We start from the raw sequence: 25,872 nt of genomic DNA on the forward strand, positions 1-25,872 counted from the left end.
TAAAAAACTTGCTTGAGTCGTTGCGTCAGCTTCTTTACTGAACGCCGAAAGGAGCATCTGCTGACTGCTGAGGCATGCTTGTAAATAGGCTAGCTTGTTTCTCCTCAAGTCTGATCAAGGAGGATATTCGGATGACGTTTGAGGTTGCTGGCCTTGTACAGACTACAGTGTGTGACTTAAGTGATTTATTGCAGATGAGACACAGAGGTTTACCACTGTGTTCAGTGAAAGCAAACTCTTCTTCCCATTCTGGCTTAAAGCCTCATACTTTCGTTTATTACTCGAGGGTTTGCTCAATTCCGTTGTCTCCAGGAAACTAACAAGCACTTAATTCAAAATTATGAAATTGACTTTCAACTGCCCATCTGGCTTTCACTCAAGGGGATCGGAATACGCACGCGCCAGAGCGCGGTGTCGAAGGTCATCAAGTGACGAAATGCAGTGAACATGCAGGCTCAAGGAAAGTGAAGCTAGAGAAGGGGAGAGAAAAAAGAATAACGAATGAATACAGAGAACAAAAATAATAAACTCATGTTTATTTTTACTTTCTCTCTTTTCATTTTTGTTTATTACTCTTTCTTTAGTTCATTCGAGCCACAAAATGTGCTTCACCCTGCATTTCACCGGGAGCCACACTTGAACTGTCCGGGAGCCGTGGTTTGGCCACCTCTGTACTATATCATTAGGGATTGCTCCAAATTATGTTTATTTATTTTTTAAAAAAGGAAACCATTTGAGTCCTGACCTGGATGTATACATGCTTTGACATTCAAGACAATTTGAGAATTTTAGGTGTGATCTAATTTAGAATATCATTTCTTGCATATTACCTGCACAATCAACATGTTCACTGGTTCTCATGTGTTAAATGTTTTTATTTATTGATTTATATTTTTTACATTGTTGCAGATATGCAAACAGGCTTTAGGATTAACTACAGTACCTAATCACTTCCTGTGCCATAGGGCAGTTTTACTCCAGTGGTCTTGTGACAAAGAGAACAGGAAGTTAGTGATAGTTACCAGAATACACAGCACTAGTAAACATTCTAAGTATAACGGGATCTGTGATGGTTAATTAGAGATGCAATCGGCACTCGTATTCGATTATCGTATCGACATTTATCAACAATTTCGTATTCGATTATCATATCGACATTTATCAACGATAATCGATGCATTGATGTTTTGTATTTCAAAATAAACAAACGTTAGTTGTTGTGTTTTTTTAACAGAAGATCTAATAACTAAAAACAAAAAGGCTTGAATTGCATTCAAATTCGAACACTTCCGATTTATAAAAAAAAGAAATACAAAGGACTTACGTTTAACAACTGAAAAGAATATGCGGGAGTCTGCATCAGATTAAAATTGTAATAATAATAATAAATTCTACATTTTAACAGAAGTCATTTCTGAACTATGGTTCAATACTGTTTACATTTTATGTCCAAAAGCAAAGCATTTGAATTAATCTCACAAACCCTGACTAATGTAACTATCGTACTAAATTAATCTTCTTTTTCTGTAATATTGCCATATAATCCAAAAGCAACATGCTTTGAAACAAAAGGTAATTGGTAGATTTAATAGATAAAAACAAAACAAACAAACAAAAAACATGTTGCCTTAATTTTTAAATAAAAAAACCTGAATACTTGGCCTACTTCTGATTTGACTTATCCAACGTCTAATGTAAGCTTGAAGTGTGTATCCTAGCAACGCGCTAATCTACCGTACTAGCACTAGAAGCAGCACAGTCACACTCAAGGTTTTAATGCAAACCTGCAACAGGAGACTTAAAACTGGGTACTAATTTGATGCATCGATTCACCAAAATGTATTCGAAGCTCAGTAAAATTTAAGGACAGATGATCAATTATTATTATTATTATTATTATTATTATTCATTTCTTAGCAGACGCCCTTATCCAGGGCGACTTACAATTGTTACAAGATATCACATTATACATTATTTCACATTATACAGATATCACATTATTTTTACATACAATTACCCATTTATACAGTTGGGTTTTTACTGGAGCAATCTAGGTAAAGTACCTTGCTCAAGGGTACAACAGCAGTGTCCCCCACTGGGGATTGAACCCACAACCCTCCGGTCAAGAGTCCAGAGCCCTAACCACAACTCCACACTGCTGCCCCAATCGATGCATTGATTAATTGTTGCACCCCTAATGTTAATGCTATAGGAATCCTAAGTGGTTAAAAAAAAAAAAGGTAAAAAACTTAAATAGCCCAAACTGTTATGCAATGGGAGTTGTCTTTAAATTCCAGTGATTTGTTATATTCATGTTATTTTAAAATGCTGAACTAGTAACTGTTTGGCTCAGCTACTGTACATACTTGTAATTCTTGATTATTCACCTTAGTTGTGAGGGTCGGTTAAAAGCAATTTAAAAACCATTGCCCTGTAATTAAACGTAATGCAGCATTGCGTGTGCAAAACTTCCAACTTATATCTATTTTTAAAATGCCTCGTTTATCTTGTCATCAGAGATTTGAAAGGTGCTTGGAATCCTGTCATTTCATTGGCTATGAGCCGTGCTGTTGTTTATCAGTTTACAAGAGAAAAAGTTGGATAGTTTGGGTGGTACGATAAGCTTGTCATTTAGTCACCCGTGTCAGCATGTACTCCCAGGATACAAAGACATTTTGACAAAACAGGGTACGTAACGTTGTTCTGTTTATTTAGAAGTTGCCTAGGCCAATTTATATCATGTTTCCTAGGGCCTGGATTAGGCCTGGCACGACAACTGGGCTGTGATTGAAGCACAAGAAGGTCAAGTGGCTACAGTATGTCCGAGCTTTAATGGCTGTTTGTCATTTTATACCACCATTAAACCTTCACACTGTCTCCATGTCTTTCGAAAGATAAACAGTAGAGACAGGGGTGAGCAACTGCCAGTGTTGTTTTTGCAAGTGGCAGGAGACATGTTGTGTTGTGGCACATTTAGTGGAAACGTGCACCACCTCCTTGTATTCTGTTTCACCTCTTTACGACACACACCGTATGAATAGGCCTTAAATCTTTGTTTCATATTTCTAGATTGGTACATGGATTTTTATAATGTTAGGGGACACCACCAAGTCACAGCCCCGTGATGTTGGCATTTGCAGAATTTGTTTCCATTATTTTTTTGCATTTGGCACTTTAACATCTTTGTTTATGTTCTGTATCATTAACGTATTAAGTCACAATACAGGCTCAAATGTGGATTTTGTTTTATCATTTTTGCTTGCACGAACGAAAAAAGTGTTGTAAGTTACTGTGGAATTTCTGTGGTGCTGCAAACTCTGGTCTTGACCCCAAGAACTGGTTTCTTCATTAAAAATCCTAGATTAGGCCTTGATATATTGACCAATGCTAAATGCCACAATTTAAGAGATTAGCAAAGAGGATAGCCACATCGTTCACTGGCGTTGCTGCAATACATTGGTTTTCCTATTGGTTACTGTACAGTATTTCTAGGAAACAGTCCCCATCTTAAAATTAGTTTAAGGTTGATAAACAAACCAAGATAAATGGTGTGTTTATATGCCACAGTTCCATTCTGCTATCTGTATATACAGTACAACAGGGAGCAAATTCCACATTACTTTACTGCCTCGGTTATTTAAACACAGGAAATGTAATGCAATTGTTGACTGAAATGAGTTGTTTGCTTCCTTGCTGCGGCAATAATCTGTAGGACGTGGAATCAGGTGTACCATGACTATTAACAAATCATACTCGGCTGTCGTATTTTATTTTCAGGACGTCTGTCTTTAAAAATGAGATAATGTCTATCAGATATCCAAACCGAAGAACTTGGATTTCACTAAGCTGGCAGTCTGGTGGGTGCCATGCTGCAGAATACATATTCAGAACCCTGACCTGTAGTAATGTGAAGCCAGGCCTCTTGAATGTCAACCTACATGAAAATGTGATAGGCCGGAGATTAGGTTCACAAGTGCTATTCATATGCATTCTTTTAAGAAAGGCCATAGGCTAAAGTGAACAGTAGCTGTTAGAAAAACAACAGTGACAGCTGGGCCTACGATAGCTTAAGAGTTTAGGTCTTCCTCTGGGAAAAATAATTACATGAAGTGTATTAGGCATTATTATAGTGAGATTAACTAACTAGACCTTTTATTGTTCGAATACACTCTTGTACTGAATTGGGGTCACCCTTTTTAGCTGGCACTGTTTATTTCCAGAGAGACCCGGTCCCAACACATTCATGATCCTTATTTGATCCTGGAAGGCCTTCTGTCCTGGCATGGTTTTGTTAGCTGAAAGATACGTCCTTTCTTGCAGCATTATAAAACTGAAAAAAAGAGAGAGACTAAAGGAAAACAATTATAATAATAAAAGGTACCGAAGTACCTCCTGGATCCTTGTCATAGGTCTTGGTTCTCCCTAGTGTGGAGTAGTGGTTAGGGCTCTGGACTCTTGATCGGAGAGTCGTGGGTTCAGTCCCAGGTGGGGGACACTGCTGCTGTACCCTTGAGCAAGGTACTTTACCTAGATTGCTCCAGTAAAAACCCAACTGTATAAATGTGTAATTGTATGTAAAAAAAAAAAAAAAAGTGATATCTTGTAACAATTGTAAGTTGCCCTGGATAAGGGCGTCTGCTAAGAAATAAATAATAATAATAATAATAATAATAATAGTAATAGACTCCATGTCAGTGAAGCACTTTGCTCCACTTGCAGTTCTTACAGCTCCTTACCAGGAGTATCTAAAACTAATTTGACCTGATATGAGGCTGTAAGAAAACCCCAATTGGTGCACGATGTGTCAGTGATATTACACAGATATTGCACAGCAGTTTCACCTAGAGATGCAACAGTTGTGATTTTCCCAAACAGAACAGAAACATTTCCATAAAATTCCATACTGAACCGAAACTGAATTCTTCTGGTTGCATTTTTCGGGAGCTCATCACACACTTTGCTGCATATAGATGGTTTATATTAATATCCCTAGGAGGCTGTGTGGTCCAGTGGTTAAAGAAAAGGGCTTGTAATCAGGAGGTCCCCGGTTCAAATCCCATCTCAGCCACTGACTCATTGTGTGACCCTGAGCAAGTCACTTAACCTCCTTGTGCGCCGTCTTTCGGGTGAGACGTAATAGTAAGTGACTCTGCAGCTGATGCATAGTTCACACACCCTAGCCTCTGTAAGTCGCCTTGGATAAAGGCGTCTGCTAAATAAACAAATAATAATAAAAATAATAATCCCTTGGTAATTTTAATATGGTATCATAAAAAAAATATATAACTCTGGCTTCATACTTAGTCTGCTTGTTCAGATGTCTAGAGCTGTTTTCTTTTTTAGATTTCTTGATGAAAGGTGATGGTGCTACTGTAGTACTAGCAGGCATATGTAAACACCCAGCCTGCGAACCCTGTCCTAAACCTTCTGTTAAAAAAATCCCTCCTAAGAAGTGAAAAGCTGACCCTGGAAGTTGAATTAAAAAGTGAAAAAAAAGCTTGGAGTGTGTCACGTCTGTTAGACCTGAAAAAAAAAAAAAGAAATGATGCTAAACTGACTAAAACAGCCAAATGCAAGAGTATTGAAAGTAAATTATAATTTTTGTTGAGGACCTGAACCACTATGAAACTTGAATAAGCAGTAAACTTTAAGTTAGATTCTTCTGTGAGCGGATCAGTTTTTTGTTTTTTTTAATTCAATAGCTTAATTTGCTGTGGAAGTATTGTAATTAGTTTTGTTTGTCGGAGACATCCAATGGTGTCAATGGTAATCTATAAAGAAATGTTATGTTATTACTTTTACATAGTGGAAAAAAAACCCCACTGGGATCCCTGCAGTGCACTCTGGAGTATTGGTACTTCGAAGTTATGCCAAGGCAGGAAACCACTGTGCCTGCTGCACCATGACCGTCCCACACACTGCACAACTCATTCATCTTGTACAGCAGTTTGAAAATAGTAGTCTGTAATTTGCAGTCGTCTTTTAAATATGGTGGAAAATATTATAAAGGTCATTGTATAATCATGGCAATTTTAAAAACTCCATGGGACTGTGTGGTGGGTTGTATAATGTTCCAGTGAAATGTTCATATTTGTAAAGTTAGGAAAGGTTTTGTTCTTGGGTTGCTGTGTTGTAGCTCAGTGGGGGACGTTGAAGCTTGGCAGGTGCAGTAGAACCAACAGTTGTGTCAGTGATTGAATTTACTGTATGCGGCAGGAATTAAATCACTGCTCTCCTGGGGTAGAGTTAGTACTGTATGTTTCTTTGTGTTTTACCAGAACTGTGACAGGAGTTTTACAAACAAATTCATTAATCATAATTACTTATAATCCTAACATCATTGTATTCTGTATTCTGTCACCCTTAACAAAAAAAATGGAAGCAGCACAGAAATATTTATTGTACAAAATGCAAGCACGAAACTACAGACAAATAAGCAGCAATTGGAATTAGGACTATTTAAATCCAATAAAGAAAAAGCTGCACAAAGTAAATTAATAGACAGCATTAAATATGTGTTAATAAAGTTCTATAATTCTCTTAGAACTTAGCTTAAACCCTCTCTGTTCATGAGGTGCTTTGGCACTACCAAGGGGGCGACTAAGCATCGTACCAGAAATATCCTTTTCCAGAAATATCCTTCAAATACACTTAGTGTTTTAAAATCTAATTTTTAACCTCATAATAGATTTTTTTTTTTTTTTTTTTAACATCATTATGTGATGAGAATCTTGAGTATTTCTAACAGTACGCTACAGGTAAACTGCTGCATTGTGGTACGTTTGCTGCAGCTAGACCAACATTTCTCAAATGCAGCCACAGCAACCCCCCCCCCCCCCCCCCCAGTAGCACCCCTGTCAACTCCTCTCTTAATTAACCTTAATCAGTGTCGCTATCCAGCTTTCATTCAGTGTAGTTCATGCTGCTTGCATGCTGATTCCTTATACTGCTTCTGTTTATGTTAGCTGCTGTTGGCCAGCATTAACGTCAGTATAATCACTGCATGTGATTAGTCGAGCGTTCATTCTGATCAGATTTCATTTTGGCATGAGTCACAAATCTCCGTCCATTTCGCTTTGTCAGGGCTCAGTGATTAGTGATTTGAGAGAAGAATTTTGTAGTGTGATGTGAAAACATTGGTATGGAGTAATATTATTGTCTTTAGTGCGGAGAAACTACAGTATCTGAATATTCGAACGGACATTGCTGCATATGAATTCAAATGCAAAAATCCATGTCTGTGTCTGCCGTAAATGACATAGTTGATAGAAATTAGAAATACGTATCACAGTGTGTTTTGCCTTGCACCGATTTACCACCTTGCCAGAATTTGCGCGACAGTTTCTAAAATAAGTGATGTGTGGGAATAACCTGAAGTGCTGCTTCAGGTTTGGCAAGCGAGTCAGAATCGAGGGATACAGATGCAGGTACATCACTCCAAAATGTTTCACACTTTCCAAACACTGGCCCAACTTGCAAGGCAAATGTTACGTACAGTGATCAACGTTTTGTGTTGTTGTGATCCTATTTTCTTTTCTTTGTACAACGCTCCTGTAACCGTGGAGATGTGTATTCCCGTTGATTGACAGGCAGGAGACCAGACGGCAGTCTGGATTGGCACGTCCCACAGGTGTGCAGGAATTATTTACATACACACACAACTCGGATGGCGCTACCAGCAATGGCAGCTCATGGAGGATATAAAGCCAAGCATACAAAAGGCAAAATAAAAACACTACAAAACTACAAATAAATGGTGCCGTGAACACAGCGAGCACTACTCCACTAATACAATGCAGGTCCCGCTTATACACCTGTCTGCCTTTTACTGGTGGCATCTACTACCCCCAAACTAACGTGGGGGAGGGAGGGGGGTGATGCTGGGACGCCAGAATCACCGTCGAGCCCTCTTGAGGTGTCGTGGGCTAGTCGACGAAACACTGAGGATGGAAGGTGCCCGCTTGAAAACCCCAGAGATGTACCCTACTTAGCTCAATCCAGACAGTTGTCATGCTGATGCGCTGGGGAGGCCGCACTGTGGTTGATCCCCGGAGCCAGCATCGCAGCCGTTGTGTGTGCTGATGCGCCAGGGAGGCAAAATAAGCTGATCCCTGGAGCCAGCATTACACTTCAGCCATTAACACCAGACAGAAGGATATCTACATCATCATATGGAAGGAAACGTAAATGGATGGAGACACATATGGATCACATTAGTTTACTGTAAAGCTACGTCTTAGTTGGTGCTTATCTTGGCGAGAGCCGAGTTCAAATCAGCATGAAGTTTTAACATCTACTCTCGTGTAATGGAAATCATGCTGTCCCTCAGGAAGTTCACCCAAACCCAACCCCAGATATACACACGGTCGCTGGTCATTGCCGATTCCGTCTTCCAGATATACACACAGTCGTCGCTAGAGTTGGTCGCTTTGTTTCCTGAAACCCACTCCTTCGGCAGCACAGACGGTCCGATGGTTTTGCAGCAGCAGCACTTTGATCCCTGTGGCTTGGCAGCAGCCCTGAGGTGTATAAACAGGACCTTTTTTATACCTGACGCCCCGCTGGAGCATGCCTACCTGTTGATTAGGAACCCGCAGCTGGCAATCACAAGCTGTTCTTTCCTGTAACCACGCACAGCAGGTAGGATCTCCCAGGAGCATCAGGTTCCCCATTAAACATTTACATACCAATAATGCCACAATCATTTACACAAACACAATACTATTTATAATAAACCCCCTTTTCATGTGCAGGGCTTCATCTCCCTTTTCCACATTTGTTTTGTTAAACTGTAAATCTGGACTGACAAACAAGAGGCTTGAATTTGGCTATTGAGTCGACCAGATAGCATATTCCTGATAGTGCTTTCCTGTACAGACTGCCTGAAGCAGCAGCCAGTGATTTGCATAAAGACAGACTTAAAGACGAGTTTTGGAACACTCGCTGTCAATCAATTCATGCAAATGCAGACTTTATATGCAATATCAAAAAGATTTTAAGGTAACTTCTAGGAAACTCATAAGAAAGTTGAATAGTTTTCTGGATAAAGACACAAACATGTGACTACTTGAGTAATAACCTTCTTTTAAATACAGGAATTGGAGAAGTTGCATGATCTGTGTACAAAAAAAAGAGAACGAATGGAGCCACCCCTGCAATGCAGTTCTGTGAAGGCTTTCATTTGTGCTTGCTTCCTCCCTCTTAACAAAGCAGACCAATCCAGTTTAGCTACTATACTGTGAAAGCACCTATATCAAAGTCTGTGTGACATTTGCTTTCCTACTCATTGTGACTGAAACTGGCTTGCACAGTATTATTAACATCTATGCATGGAGCAATGCTAAAGACTGCATTACATTGTTTCCACTGACACAAAGAAACCACGAGGGCCTTTTTGCAGGGCAGTACTGGCACCAGACTGTGAAACTCCATGTGATACAGTAGCTGAAGTGGCGCAATGAAAGTTCACATTGCTTTGTACTATTCTTGTTGAACACAAATACATTTAAAAGCACAGTATTTATTAAAGGGCAAAACAAGAGATCACTGTTGTGTATTATGTCAGTAGTTTCAAGAAGTAGTGAGCTAGCTGTGTTATTTTAGCTTGCAGCTGAAATGGAAATGAAAAAATAACCATAAAAACAGTAGTTCCAGAAACAATTATTAGTATCATTTTTTTTTTAGATCATCGATTTAACTTTTTATTACCGTTGGCAGCAATCGAAAAATATAGTTAATTTTGCTCCTGGCTCTGTTTGGAACAGTTGGGGGAGCCACATTTCCATTTAGCGTATCGTGTCCCTTCATCATTTAAAAGGGAAAAGCACAACATGCAACAATTATTTAATATCTTAAAAATTCCAAACATGCTAGTATTGGCAAAATATGCAATTACCTGTGCTTTTAAACGTTTAAAGATAACCCAGCAAATAATAAAAAAGTTCTGTAGCTCCCAGCCACACTGTCTGCTGAGTCAGCATGATCATCCCAAGGTTGCCATCACAATGGTGCAGCAGACACCAGGGAATAAGTGGAGTTAAGGCAGCTGTTTCAAGAGACTGTGATGTACAGTATCCATGTATATAAATGAAATTCCAGTAATAAAAATGACCCTACGTCTGTAGATTTTAAAATGGCCTGCCCCACGGAGAAATGCATGTGCTGCAAGATTTGGAGAATAGTTTTATTAAACTATAGAAATATAGCACATAGTCTACATACTGTACAGTATGTATGTGCTCCTATTGTACAAAGACCCATTGGATTGAAAACCCAACAAGAGCAGCAGGCTTGTTCAGATTTAATGATGAAAAATTAGTGGAAATATTGAGTAAATCCAGTGTCATGCCTATTCAGGGTTACTAGATTTCAGTTATTGTCCAGTGCTTCTATGTAAGTGTTTCTTTTTTTTTGTTGCGAACAGAATCATATCCTTAATGTCACTAAAAAACAAAACACTTGTCAAAACTTTTGTCTTGACAGTTTTTAATATTGAGTCTTTTAGGTACAGCAGCTGTTACCTGAAATAGACTTACTTGTTGGACTTCAGTATCTCAGAGATTGAAATCTACTGTAACAAAGCCTTGATTAGACTGTCCACCCACTTCTCCACTGTGTTTTTTTTTTATTTTTGATAAAGGGTAGACTTCCCTAAACTTGCCTATTACTGTATATGAAGTTGGCATTATGCAAGCTTGCAAACTTGATTGATTACTGATGCTTCACAAATGTTTTAAAATAGCTTTTATTGATCAACACTCCTTCCATTAACATGTGAAAGCCATGGATATTTTCTAATTGGAACAGAGATGCTCTTTTTAATTAAAAAATACAGTATCTTTCTCCATTTTATATTGTCCCAAATCCTATTATTTTGGTCCTATACAGTACATTACAGGGCCAACCTATAAAAAATTAAGAGTAGCAGTACTGTGCCAACATAATAGTAGAAGCAAGCAGCCTACATTGCCAGAATATACAGCTAACACACTATGTTCCAATCTTCTGAATATTATAGTAATGCTCCCCGATTAGATAGTATTTAGGGCTGGGTATTGCAGTGTCTTAACGATACGATATGTATGGCGATACAGTAAATTCAGCATGAAACATAAAAATCGCACAATTGTCTCATTTGTTCGTGCAAGTGTTTGCTGTAACCCTGGTAAAGCACTTTTGGTCAAATACCCTTCACAGCCTGTTTTGCTTTTGTTTCCTCTTTATTCTTTTAAAATAAATTTCTTTAAAACAAAATTACAAATCATCTCCAGACAACAGTTGTTGCCTTAGGAGCCAATGGCTCATCAACCAAATCCAATTGCTGGTGCCACTTCAGGAACAAGTTGGTTGCTATCTAGGGATGTCACGATATTACATTTTTCATTATCATGATATTAGTCCAGACATTATCGCAAAGCCACATGAAGCTTTACAATACATTAAAATATAATAATAATAATAATAAAAATTCTTAGACTTTCACTTCCATTGGAAGATGCAGTTCCCACTGTCTGTCTGTAGAGTGTGGATTGATGATCACGGAGGAGGACAAACATGCTGATGTATTTCCATTTTTTGCAGCAATTTATTTCTTTCAGGTTCGGCACACTGGAAAGCAATCCTCTATTACTATGCTGTCTGCACTCTTTTTGAAGCCAAAAAATGTCCACACTAGTGATTTTTAGGTTTTTTTTGCTGGTGTAAACAACTGAGTCTCATCATCTAAATCAAATTCTTTTGCACTGCTTGCTTGATTTAAAAAATAAATAAAACTATTTTTTGTTTTACTTTATTTAAAAAGTTGCATTTTTTTGTAAAATGTGTGTAAATTACATTAAAACGATTTTTTCTTTCCCTTATTACTAGTTAAGCCATCTAGCAGTGCAATACAGGTGAATTCTTTGTTAGTCTGCCTACCAGACTCTGACTTATTACTGATCCCACGGTTATCATGATAATAATAGTCAATACCGCGGTATACCGTCATACCGTGACACCTCCATTGCTATCATATTCAACTGCTTAAAATACAACAACTTGTTAAAGTGATACTAAAACAGTAACTTAATGTCTGTGCTCACTTGTTTGTTGCCTCATTCTGCTGAATGGTTAATTAATGCAGCTGATGACTGCAATGAACTCAGCATGTTTATATTTTGCAATTGTCAGGAATTGTTGACGGCACTGCTAATTGTGTACAATAAAGGTTGTGACATGGGAAATGGCATGCTGCAGCTCCCGTGGTCAGTGGCAATGAAGTCCTGATCTGACTGCATGTAACACAGACAGCTCTTATGATTACATGTTACCATTTTATTTTTCAGTAAAAACAAGTTTAAATTGCAGGGAGTTGGTTCTGCTGTTTACGATATTAAATACTAAATGTTTACACAACACTCGCTCACGTTTTGGCCACCATCACAACTTCTGCATGAAACTGTCGTTACCGTATTCTTCTGGGGTTAATACAGCACCTACTTGCCCTTTACAAGCATTTGTATTGGATGAAATTGTTTTTAAAAAAGAAAAAAAAAAAAAAGTATATCGATACAGGGGTATTGATAATCGTATCTTCAAGAAAAATATCACAGTTCACTGTGTGAATCGATTAATCGGCACAGCCCGAATAGTATTAGGATAAAGTATTTAATATTGCAATATCTGTGCTTGTTTTGAAAAGTAAAAACAATTCTTATTTCATGCAGTATTCCTCAAGGCATTGTACAGTACCTCCTAGGTACAGCGATCAACCATATGCCACATATATTCGTGGTCACTCGTGGAGGGTTTTGTGACATTTTGCTTATTTTTCAGAATACAGAATGCAGGTTGCTTTGATATTGATGGGTCCTGACCATATGTTGCACAAACATATGCCCATAACGCGTCCAATCTAACTGCTTCTAGCTGGTTCTTGCCAAACTCAATTAATAAAAAGTCTTTCCCTTTTCTCTTCAACTAAACAGCTCTGACTAATCTTTCACCTGCATGGCTGAACCTGAGCTCTCTGCTCCTTGTTTATCACCTGGGTGTGGATTGGCTTTCCTGAACTGCTAGTTTTAATCCGAGAGAGAGGACAGTCCCGGTATTAGCTGCTGATCCACAAAATAAATAGTTTGTTTAAATGCATGGTAATTGTCACCTACTCGCAAGGCTGGCAGCCAAGCTTGCTGCTCAGGAACTGTAAACAATTACCCAGTCTGCTGGGGTGGGGGGGAGGCAGCATCTAATGGAAACCATTACATATGTTGTTTCAAACAACTCTTCTACTTTAGTTACACTTATGTAAAACCTAATAGTTTAGGTAATGTTGGATGAAGGCAAATTAGATCCCTACCTACTATTTATTCTAAATGTACTCTGATAACTGTACAACGGGAAGGATTTGATTTAGAAGACAAATTTGATTCACCAGCAGTTTTGAAGGAAGGATCCAAAGCTCGGAATGATGTTATACATTAGCTGCCTTCAGTATTTAATGAAATTGTCTGTTGCTGCCAACACCACGTTATTTTCCCAGCGTTATGGAAACTCCTTAGACAAAATCTAACAGTACTTTTCACTTTGACTTGTGACCTAAGATGGCTGCCATGTTGGTGTTTGGCTTTTATAGACAGTAACATTTTAGTTATTGTCTTAATGTTTGGTGCTTTAATTTCCTTTTAAGTTCCAATGCATTCTCCTGGGCAGAATGCATTCTGGGGGGTATTCGAGAGTGTTCATAAAAATAAATAAATAAAAAAATTGCCACGTACACCTTAACCTAAAAACTGTATTTAACTTAAAGCAAATTTTACTGCTGACAACTCCTGGCATGTCAGAGTTTCTAGATGGCACTGAGCATCTGACTGGTGCCTTTTATTTAAGCTTGCAAATTATTGGACGAAGTCCGCTGCTATCTCGTAATGGTACGGTTTTTATTAGTAAAAAACGGACACAATCATTAGTACGCATTGGACACAATCGGTAAACTATTATTTGCAGTGCTAAGTTTGCTCTTTTATGGGGGATCCATGCAAAAGAAAAAAAACACAACCGTCGTGACAAATGTTGGATTTGTTTTTTTTACTGGTATATGTACGTGTGTGGAGGGGCGGGGACATCAAGTAGCACAGACAAGGGGGGGACTCGTTACAATTAGACCAATTGTAATGAGTCCTTAATTTGAGTGTCACTTTTTAAGCAGGCATGTTTCAACAACATATACTGAATTCACCAGCAGTGGCTGAGAGTGGTTGGTGCTTGGCGTAGCAATGGGGTTGGATACAACACATGTGTTGTCCATGAAGAGGGTGTTTTCTATGTTTTCAGAATACTGTATTAAAGGGCAAGAAACATGTCTTTTGTAGAGCATTGAGGATGCTTTATTATTTTAACGGTGCTAATATAAATTCCCAGCAGCTGGATATTGAACGGAATACTGAGTTTTGCAAGTTGAATTATTCTTGGGAAAACGCCTTGAAGGTGAACAGGTTGCCTTGCACAGTTTTTCACACAACTCTGTGCTGCAGCCCTATTTTTTACTGATTTATTGATTTATTTATTGATTGATTTATTTTAGCACACGTCGGTCGACGGGTACCATGAACCACATGTCCAGCCTTTGAAGTCCAGCAGCCGGCAGAACATTCCCCGCTGCCGGAACTCCATCACCTCCACCACTGAAGAGCAGCCGCACATCGGGAACTACCGGCTGCTGAAGACCATCGGCAAGGGGAACTTCGCCAAAGTCAAACTGGCCCGACACATACTCACTGGAAGAGAGGTGAGTGAAATATAAGTTTCTGAATCCGGTAAAACTTATAAGAAAGTCAAGAGACTTTCTTTGGAAGATCTTTGCATGCATTTTACACTTGAGTTTTGGATATGCAGTTGAATACAATGGCTGCTGCTTCCTGGTGCCTAATCACTTCACGTGTTATATTTGAAATATTTTGAACTAACATACAAAAAACATAATTGTAAGGCGCTCTGCGTGGAGTGCAGGATGCGCCCTATAGTCTGGACGAGTCAACACGGGGGTGGTAGCAGTGAGCTGAGCTTAAAAAAGAAAAAAATTGGTTATTCTAAATTGGGAGAAAATACAAGAAATAATTGGCGACTACTAAATTAAAAAAAAAAATATATATATATAATTTTTAGTACAATAAAGGAGAATTCTTAGGTAGCAGTTGTTCTACCTTTCTTGTTATGTAGATTAAACCAACAAAACTCCTCAAATATTTACCTAGTCTTGGCCCACAGCATGATGCAGATTGGGCTGTGTTTGACCAAACCGGGATAAAAAAAAAGTTATGAATGTACAGTAACTGTAGGAAAGCAAGCTTTAAAGATTAAGTAGTTGGGTTCCCAGTGTTTGCTCCAGACTTGCAGACTGAGGGTCAATGTGGCACCCTCTCAATTTTAGGCTTTCTTCAGTGAGGCGGTCAATATGTTTGATTCAGAACCAACCACCATTTCTTATTTTTGTTTGTTTTAAATATGCCAACAGAGTTTACTGACCTTTTGTTTCTGAAGAACAAAAAAATAAAACTGTAAAGCTGTAGGTACAACCAAGGTGACTAAATACTCGCTGTCACTGTTGGGGAAAATATTGGGAAATGTGTCACAGTGATGGTGGTGTATCACTGAGTAGAGGACATTCATTGTACCAAATCACATTAGAACAGAGGTTTTCAATCTTTTTAAGCTGCATACCCCTTTCCAAAAAATGTAGTCTACTGCTTACCCCCATCTGAGAGTCATAATAAAATGAAAAAAATGGTCTGTACAATAACATGATACAACAAAATGCACAAGCCTTGGAGTGTGTGATGGATACAGTTATAAAAGTTACAGTATTGTAACAGAAAAAATATATATTATATTTATTTTTGGATAAAAATAGTCCCTCAAATAGGTTTCTAGTTGTTGGAAACATCAACATCATTTTATAGTAATTACTAATTAATTAAAATCAACAAAGCCTCCGTGCTAGCATCAATCACTCAGAAATGACATAGGACTATTCCGTGATAGCAAATGGCAAGCATGTGTTTTTATTGATAATAAAATTACAGAAAAAGAAGGCAAAGAAAAGTTCACTATCCACGCATCTCTACAGCTGACCTCATTACAAAAACATATTATTGGCTTTTTTAAATTCTTGGTAACTAAAACGTACAGTGCTGATGCTAATTAAAATAACGCTAATGATAATAATAAAACATTTACCTAGTATCAGTGTGATGGATGTCCCTGCTTGTTACCACACAAATCCATACATGCCAACAGTTCCTATATGGTCGGGACAGTCCCGATTTCCTAGCAAATGTCCTGCGTCCCGATGCATAGGAAGAAAGTCCTGATATTAACACAAAGAAAAAAATTAATTTGTTCTGCACAGTAGAGTTAGTGAAAACCACACGCTGTGCTCTTCGTGCAGCTGACGCATCTGCTGATCACTAACTTAACGGTATACAAAGGTAAGAACGCTTCATTGTGTCTATGTTTACTGTCATGCTGGACGTGTGGTGTTGAGTTAACGGGATACGTCTATTATTACATGAGAGTGTTGTTTTTTTTTTGCGTATGACCCCTCCAATGTGTGTGATGCATATAACACCACCCCCACCGTCCCACCCCCATCGAGGTTATATTTGCACCGGGCCATGTTGTTAACAAGCCTGATGTTGTCGTCTAGGCTTTACTGTGAAACTAACTGTAACCAGGGAGGGTGTGAGCGCATTCTACTGGACTGGAAAATAAAAGCACGGGAGTTTAATTTTGAAAACGCAAGTGTAAACAAACAAGTAAAAAAGATTAGCCTGGGAAGGGGGGCACACGGGCGCGTTGAGAAATTCAACGGGACATTTTTTATTTCAGGGTGGCATTGGCGCAATGGCGTGGCCTAGTGCAAACACTGGGTTCCCGAAAAATACATCATTACACGTCCCCAGGTGTTGCTACAACTGTTTAAATAACTTAACTGTAATTTTTATTTTCTTTGTTAACATCCTGACAACTTTTTACACTTAAAACTTTAAATTCTGTTACAAAGCTCTTTTCAAAATGCCCTCTCTAGTGCACTGATAGTGTAAGGATTATTTCCCACATTGTCAAACAGGTAACACAGCAGTAATGATCCATGATGTGGTACGGAACAGAAAAGCCAGAGCACTTGTTATGTGTTTTTTTTTAAATCGCTTTTCCTGCCGTGATTAGACGACAGATCTCAACCCCCAGTGCAACGGAGCGGCCATTTTGAAAAGCGCTTTGAAACAGATTTTAAAGTTCTAAGTGTAAAAGGTTGTCTGGATGTTAATAATGAAAAGAGAAATTACAGGTACATCATTTAAACAGTTGTAGCAACACGTAGGGTCTTATGATGCTATCATTTTTGGAACCCCGCTACTTACTCTTTAGGCTGCGCACTGCGTATCTATTTTGTGATGCCGTAGAACTTGAGTTTATACAACAGATTTGTGAGGATTGCCTTTTTCCTAGTCCAGTGCATGAGCATTTTGGAGTGAAATAAAGATGCTAAAAAGTGATAGCCTTTTGCCAACAAAATTGCACATACTGTGCTGTTGAAAAAAAAATGCCAGCAGTGTTTGTGTTGACTCATTGTGTCTGATGATCTCCTTAGCCAGCCTCCTCCTGTAGCTACTATGTGGGGAAGTGCAAAGTATTTTACCTTGCCAGATCATGGGACAATATGAGAAAAAATAGCTGTAAAATGTTTTACGCTGTTTAAAATAGGTAAGTATATATAGAAATAAACAAAAGAAAAAACATTTGTGTCTGCAGAATTTGATGGCGCTTACTGTAAATATTGCATGTATTTTGGTAGACAAGCAGTACAAACAACAGTAACAGCAGTAAACAATAACAATGTTAATGAAGCAATACAGCAGCGTGTATTGCTTATTTATAATCCGCGGGTTTGCCCCGAAATAACAGTCCCATTTCAGTTCACCCAGACGTAACACATACACAAACACCAGTCCACAGTGTGTGCTCTAGTGCTCGAGGTGAATACAGTTCTTTAGTGACAACAAAAGTGCAGTGTTGTTGATCCGGGTTTAGTGCTGGCCTTTGGCAACCGCTCCGGATCGTGTTAGCCATCCAAATAATTGCAAACAGTGTTATTAATGACAAACAAAAACAAACAAAACACCACGTTTCACAGCACAGGTTCTACTTCTGGTCATTTAACGTAACCATTCACAAAGGAACAGATCACATCACTACGTCACCTTTTCATAACGTCACCCATGACCCCTTGGTCATCGAGCGCATCCGCTCCTCCAATCCGCGGATACCACGCCGTTTCCTGTCCGGGTCATTGGTACCGTTGCTTTTGCCCCCTTTCTAGATGGCTGACTTCCACCTAACCCTGGGAATAAACTGTCGTGCCATTTAGTCCAGGGTATTCTGTTCCCTTTATGCAGCTGCCTCGCAGGTCGGGAGGGAGATCTAACACCAAGAATCATTAGATTTCTGTCACAGCAGTTGACTTCTGAGTTTCAGTTTTAACCGATTAAACCCGATAAACACCCCCCGATACAAAAAAAAATGAAATCGGTGGATAGCCAATAAACACCGGAAAACACTGGAAAAAAACTGTAGAAATGGTTAATCAATTTACGTTGACTTTACCCTTTTCCCATTAAAAAATAAAACCTACTACAAAAATAATAATAAATACATTTCCCAGTGCTGCTGGGCAATGTCCCGCCTTCCTGACTTGCATCTATCATTGATTCGTTCTCAATACTTTAAACCCGGACCAACTACTGAGTGACAGCACATTTCTACATTTCAATTGGAGACTCCGCTTGCGAGATTTAAAACGAGATTACAATCAGGATTGAGGCTTGTTAGCAGGATTTCAAGATGTATTACAGTTAAGATACCGAGGATTTAAAACAGAATTGTTGCGAAATGTACAAAAATGCCTACACACAAAAACCCCAGAAGAATGTGTCCGTGACCGTAGGGATTTCGTTGTGGAAGACACCAAAGGAAAGAAGGTACAACTTAAGTCTGCAAGTACTGTCCAGTTACTATACATATTTTGACAGAAAGCATTTTGGAAAGTAACCAAAAACACTAATTTCATACAGTATATCAAAAACGAAAGCCCTGAAAAAAAACAATTTACATAAAACTCGAAAATAGCTAAAAAAAATAAGCACCAAAAAATATAATAAAACCCGAAAAACAGAAGTAAAATTCCCTGGAGAAATTAACACTGTCCATTTGGTGTCCTATAATTTCAAACACCTGTAAAAATGTAATATTTTAAATTTTAAATATTCCACCTGAGTCTGTGTCTTTTTACTTTCTACTAAAGGTTAACCCTCCTGGATATTTTAATTAAGTATTTAATAGAAATCCATGCTGATGCTCCCTGTCCTACAGGAGTTATCTGTGAAATCCATGATCTATTTTAGAACAGGTATATTTGGTGGAATTACTATAAACATTCCACCTGATTATTTAATCAAATATACCCTAAACCTTTAACTGAATCCTCACCTTAAAACTATAAAATCATTTATGTGAAATGTCCAATATTATGGAGTTTGATGATTTGTTCTTAATAGCTTTGTTCCCTTTATATCTGCTTTTAAGCATTATACAGTGGTAGCAATTCAGTAGATGACTTCACCCTCTTAGGGATGTGATAATTTAATATCGTGCCAACCCCCCAAGAGTGCCTTATTGTTCATCCATCTGGTGAAATTGCTGTAGTTGAGATGATTCAGTCATTTCCAGGAGGTCAGGTAGGTTGTCAGTAACAGTGAGTAAATGCAGCCTGCATCCATTAACTGTATGATGCTAAACCCTTTACACCAGTCACAAATGCTATACACCAGGCATTTCTTAATGTGGAATGAAAACCTGTTTCATCTCATCTGAACAGAGTTCAATTTGTGATAAAGAGGGCAGATACTTCAATTTATTTTTTGTATCCCAGTAAATAAAAGTATGTACTGAAAGGGAGAGTCATTGTGTCCTGTTCGGTTTTAAGAATCAAATAAAAATTCCTGTGAAGACATTTTAAAAAGCCAGTTTAATGACGTGAAAGATACAAGTCCAGTAATACTGCCTAAATATTGGTAATGGATGCTTTCCAATGTCTCCCGACACTATGCCACTATACCTCATTTTTTCTACATTGTGGTTTTCTGAAGTGAAATTTTCTTTATTACCTTTACCAAAACTTGTTTAGGCATATAGGGATGACCAAAACCACTGTATAGTAGCCACTACCATATGGAAAGATAAATGTATATATTTTTTATAGTTTATTGATTACACATCAAATAAATATATTAATACATATTGTATTGTTGCTTAAGTATTGTTACACTGTTGTAATAATTAATAATAATATTCTTGTATGTTTTCTGTCTGATATCGATGAAGTGCTCCCCATAATTGACTTTTAAATGTATAATCTACCACTTATGCAGTCTTCATTGCAATTTTTTATTTCTCTATCTGAACATCAGATATGAAGTGGGCTTTCATATATCTACATCTCTGTTAGAAACAGCAGAGTGGCTGGAATTTCTATTTAGACTAGAGTGTACAGCAGTGTGTGGACATTTTCTCTAAAGAAGTGTTGTAAAATTGCTGAGAAACTTGGTTAAGTTATTGACCACTAAAAATATCGAAAACAAAGTTGTTAGAAATAATAATCAACTAGAACTGCCAGGCAGTTTTACAGCTTCCAAGCTCAGTACCAGTTGGAAATTTTGGCGAGCTGTAGCATTGCAGCACAAGTGTCACCAACAGATCAGTTTTATGGAGCAGTTTCAATTCAAAATACTGCATTAGTTCATTCTTACGATGCTTTATAACTTTAAACACCATAGTAACAATGATCCTGTCTACACACTGTTAGGAGTTATAAGCTAATTTTACATTTAACTTTAAGGAGAGGTCAAAGGTCACGATCAAGGTGTTGTAGAGTAACCATAACCCTATGTACACTGTAAGGAGTTTATAAGCTAGTTTTACATTTTTCCTTAGAGGTCAAAGGCCACAGGCAAGGTGATTTTTTTGGATAGAGCATACATTGGTTCCTATCTGTGTTCTATAGTAACCATTAATCTATGTACATTTTAACTTAAAGAGAGGTCAAAGGTTGCAGGCAATGTCATTTTTGGATAGAGCACATATAGTTTCCTATATGTTTTCCATTGTAACTATTAACCTTGCTGCACTTTGTAAGGAGTTCAAAGCTAGTTTTACATTTGAACCAAGATTTTGAAAGGTTTTTAAAGAAATGTGGCAGGTGTCCATATTGGTTTACGCACAAACACCATTTTTGAAAAAGTAAATTGTATTGACACAGGGATGATGCTTGTCAACTTTGGAGTTAATCAGCTAAACTGTGTTCAACTGAAGCGGTTTTAAATTTAAGAATGAAACGTAGGTCTGGCCACCATTTTGATAGTAAAATTTATCACAGCAACTTCTGCTTCGCAAACTTGAAGCGGGTTTGGTTGCTGATGACAAATACAAAGTTTCAGATCAATCGGTTCACCGCTTCCCAAGAAGATTTTGAAAGGTTTTTCCAAAAAAATGCATTAGGCCGCCAAACTACACAGGATGATACCTGCCAAGTTTCATGTTGATTGGTTACACCGCGTGCGAACAGGAGCAGTTTAAAGTTTTGGGAGGAAAAACGACTAAATAAATTAAAAAAAAAAAAAAAAAACATCTTTACAATAACAATAGGCTTCCCAAGCCAGCTTGAAAGCCTAAATCTGATTAAAAACCACACAATACACAATACATTCCAGGAGGCAGCAGCATAAAGTTATCCATATTTTACCATAAAATCAGTGTTCTAAAATAAAATGTTCATTGACTGTTTATAATTCTGTAAAACTTCTGTTCTACATGCAAGCCTACATGCAAGCCTGCTCATTGGATTTAATACTTTGTTTTTTTAAACTTACATTATTTATTTAAAAAATCTTCCTTTTCTTCCAGGTTGCTGTGAAAATAATAGACAAAACACAACTGAACCCCACTAGTCTACAAAAGGTAAGCCTTTTATTTGATTGCCGCATTCAGGAGGCTGTGAGTTTTTAATGGTTTTCTTTTGTGACATTGTCTTTATTTAAATATAAAGCTGTAACCATGCCTCTGTTACAAAGATCGGATTGGTAATTTGGAAGTATGGTGTACTGTAACCTCACTACCAAGGCTAGTCAGGGGTCCAAGAAAATGCGACCTTATTACTGAAGGTACAAAGAATATATTTTAATTAGGGGTTTTGATTGATTTTAATGATTAATCATACCTGTGGGCTTTTGAGTGATATTTAACAAACAATTGATCGATTTAATCTAGTCTACCTGAGTGCGGTATTAAAAAAGAAAAAACTTGAAAAATGGCAGAGGGTGCTTCCAAAGATATTCTAAATAAAGAATATCTTTGGTACTTCTAAAGGCCTTGGCAAAAGATCAACTGGAACTTACAGTATACCCACTATTACACTATCCTCCGAATGACTGCAACATTTGGTCATCGGTGCTTTCGTTTCACGGCAGTACTACTAGTTTATCGTATCATCTTTAGTCTCAAATATTTTCACACTGTCAAATTACATGCAAGTAAAAATATATGTATATTAAACATCAGCTAGCATTATGAAACATTTGCAGTAAATAATGTTATTAATACGTTGTATTGTAATTGTCTTTAAATACAATTTCATATTACTAGCAAACAGGCATGATTAATCGATCGGATGATTAATGGAGCAATAGAAAATGTCAAGATTAAGAACCCTAATTAACATATTAGTCATATATTATTTCGATTATGATGTTAGTATAACACTTTTATGAACAGTTTAACTGTTTGTTTATATACAAACTGTTCTAATTTGCCGTTTGTCAGTTTTCAGTTTAATGGATGGTTTTCTTCTAAAGTCTATCAGGTGTGATGACCTGCATCATGTTGAATCCAAGTTTTCAGAAGGTTTTTAAATGTTTTGTTTTTTTAAGACAGTACTTTGCTGCATGTTGGTCTTATTAGAGGTGTAATACATAAGTCAACTGACCGTAACTGGCCTTTACTGTGAGGTGGTCTTTATACTGAGGTGGTATTTAAGCAAGATTGTACTGTACATGGCAAGTCCTGAAACCAGATTCTTTTTGAGTCGCATCTCTCTCGCTTCAGCTGCACTCATCGGATTGCTGCCAAATGTTCCTACTGCAAATGAAGTCAGTGCTAATGGGTTTCTGTGAATTCAGTATAAATCGACAGGGTTGTTGCATATTAACCACTCCTTCGGGGTAACCTTGTCTTGTAACCAAAAAGCAGGCATTTTTAAAAGGAAAGCTTTTGATTGATCAGATTTTTTACGTTTTCTTTTTATTAAACCTTTTTACTGTAGAAAACTGGACAAAAATGCATATACTCTACGTTTACTCTTACTGGGGGAAAATTGCAGTGTGCAGTTTTTGGGGAGTTCTATTGCATCATATTCCAGTTTGAAAGTAGTTGTAGCTAGTAAACTAATTCCATAAATCAAAATCGTGCCACAACATTTCTCTCTATGTATATGTGTGGTTTTTGAAAAAAAACAAATAATGTATTCAATATAAGACTTTATAACTGGTGCTTACACTAAGTTAAATATTTTTTTTTGCAAGCCTTGCATTCTTGTACTTCCTTGGACATTTCACCCCCCCCCCCCCCCCCCAACATCTTGCACTTAGAAGACACTGCTGAGGTGAAATGGAAGTGAAACATTTAGACTTCCTGAATGTAAGGCAAGTAAATTGAGAACATTCTTTAACCTAGTATAGTTCAACAAAAGGTTGTGTAATTATTTTGTTGGCAACAACCACTTTAAAAACAGCTCATTGTTGTTCCCTGGCTTTCCTCTTTTGAACACAAATGCATTACACCCCACTTACCTTCTTTCTCTCTGCAAAACAGCTTCTGTTTTCTCTGCCATGGTAATATACTTAAAAAGGCATTGTATACTGTTTAATTAGATAAAGAAATGGGCAACATTCACTGTAGAAAACCACTTCAACTGATTGGTTTTCTTTGTACTGTAACTTCTGCATTATAACGGAAATCAAGTGTAGCCTACTTGTGTGGAGCTCTGGGTGTCTGCAGATTTTGTAGGCATGCAGCATTTTTTAAGGTCCTGACCAGTCCATATTATTGGTTGATACCATCCATCAAGTGCAATTTTGAACTTGATACACGATCCCATTGTTTTTTTATTTTTATTTTTATCTCTTGTATTTACCCACAGCCAATAGTATTTGTAAATGTAGCTCTCTCTCTCTCTCTCTCTCTCTCTCTCTCTCTCTCTCTCTCTCTCTCTCTCTCTCTCTCTCTCTCTCTCTCTCTCTCTCTCTCTCTCTCTCTCTCTCTCTCTCTCTCTCTCTCGCTCTCTCTCTCTCTCTCTCTCTCTCCTCTCTCTCTCTCTCTCTCTCTCTCTCTCTCTCTCTCACTCACTTACCCTCAGTGACTTCACTGAAAATGGACTCCCCCGGTAAAGCAAAAAGTTGTGAGAGCACACATGGTAACCTTGCAATGTATATTTAATTAATTAGTCCAGATAAAAATAAAAAAAAGACAGATGTTAGAGAATGCTCTGAGGAAGACGCTGGCAGTGTCGAAACATCAGCACTGTTGTACAGACATTAACATCTTTCTATTATTTTATCTTCTTAATTAAATGTGTGCTCTCACAACTTTTTTCTTTCGCCGGGGAGTCCATTCAGCGAAGTCACCGACGGTAAGCAGTCTTTTGATCTGTTGTCCTGATGTGATTGCGCACCTGTGATTGTTTGAAGTTTACTTGCTGAATTGCTGAAGCGGAGGCACGCTTGGATGGATAAATAATAAAAGTAAAGTTGAAGGTCAAGAAGTATTTGGAGAATGGTTCAGAAGTGCTTATTAGTTAGTACTCATTACTTGCAATTTAAAAGGTTATCAATATCTGCTACAGTGTAATGCCTTCCTTGATTGTATTTATATCTTAGATTAGGCTATAAAGCGATTAGTGTATGTTTGCCTATCGCAGTTCATTTGTCGGCACAGCATTAAATCAAAAAAGTTTTGTAGTTTGATTCACTGTTGCATGTTTTCATGAATACTGAAAACTTTGTTTAAGAAGAGACAAACGGCTTTAGCCCCTTTCACTCTGGTATGCTCTACCCGGGTCAGGTAGAGCATGTGATTTCACTGCTTTTGATAAAGCAGGGTTGACCTGGGTGACAGACGCAAGTGCACAATGCACGTATCAATGACTTCCATCCAAGCTTCTCTGGATTGAACTGTCGGCCCAAATGTTGAATAGAGCAAATGTTTCTATATCCCTGCTGCAATCTGCCTAGTGCTGTTTCTCAATTAACAAAAACATGGCTAAACAGAATAAACAATAATGTAAATATTCCAATAGTTGTTGCTCCAAAAAACTTTGGTTTCAACTGTTAAATTTAAAGTAGCCTGGATCCCATATGCATAGGCTGTTTGATGTTTGTTAATAGATTTTTTTTTTTTTCAAGACTTAACATCCCTATTAGTTTGGCTAATTCAATTGGCTGAGGGCACTTCACTGGTGGTGAGTAATCAGAATTGATAAAGGCAATTTCAGACACTTGTTTCCTTGCTGTAGTAGCTATGAAACCTGTGATTCTCTTATTCCATGACCCTGCCGTTCTAGTATAGCAGTTCCTTTGTTGCACTGGAAGCCCATCCTTTTATTGCTGTTCGTCTGTTTTTAATAGTAGAGTGCTTTATTTATGGTAGCTGTTTTGAAAGTGTGAAAGGAAGACTCTGTATACAGGATATTTTGCTTGATTTTAAAGGTGCAGTTTTCCACCATCCTATTAA

The 25,872-nt window shown here is 37.8% G+C and overlaps 1 protein-coding gene across 10 annotated transcripts in view; it reads left to right on the top strand.

Annotated features, from left to right (window-relative positions):
* LOC117411298 (serine/threonine-protein kinase MARK1-like) overlaps positions 1–25,872 on the top strand; it is a 96,901-nt gene that overhangs the window by 5,718 nt on the left and 65,311 nt on the right. For all 10 annotated transcript variants that reach the window (XM_059025520.1, XM_059025523.1, XM_059025526.1 and 7 more), the window contains exons 2-3: positions 14,561–14,764; positions 21,994–22,047. In XM_059025520.1, the coding sequence (XP_058881503.1) occupies positions 14,561–14,764; positions 21,994–22,047 (258 nt within the window). The remainder of the gene's footprint in view (positions 1–14,560; positions 14,765–21,993; positions 22,048–25,872) is intronic.

This window comes from Acipenser ruthenus, chromosome 6 (assembly GCF_902713425.1).
Source record: "Acipenser ruthenus chromosome 6, fAciRut3.2 maternal haplotype, whole genome shotgun sequence".
In the NCBI taxonomy this organism is placed as follows: Eukaryota; Metazoa; Chordata; class Actinopteri; order Acipenseriformes; family Acipenseridae; genus Acipenser; species Acipenser ruthenus.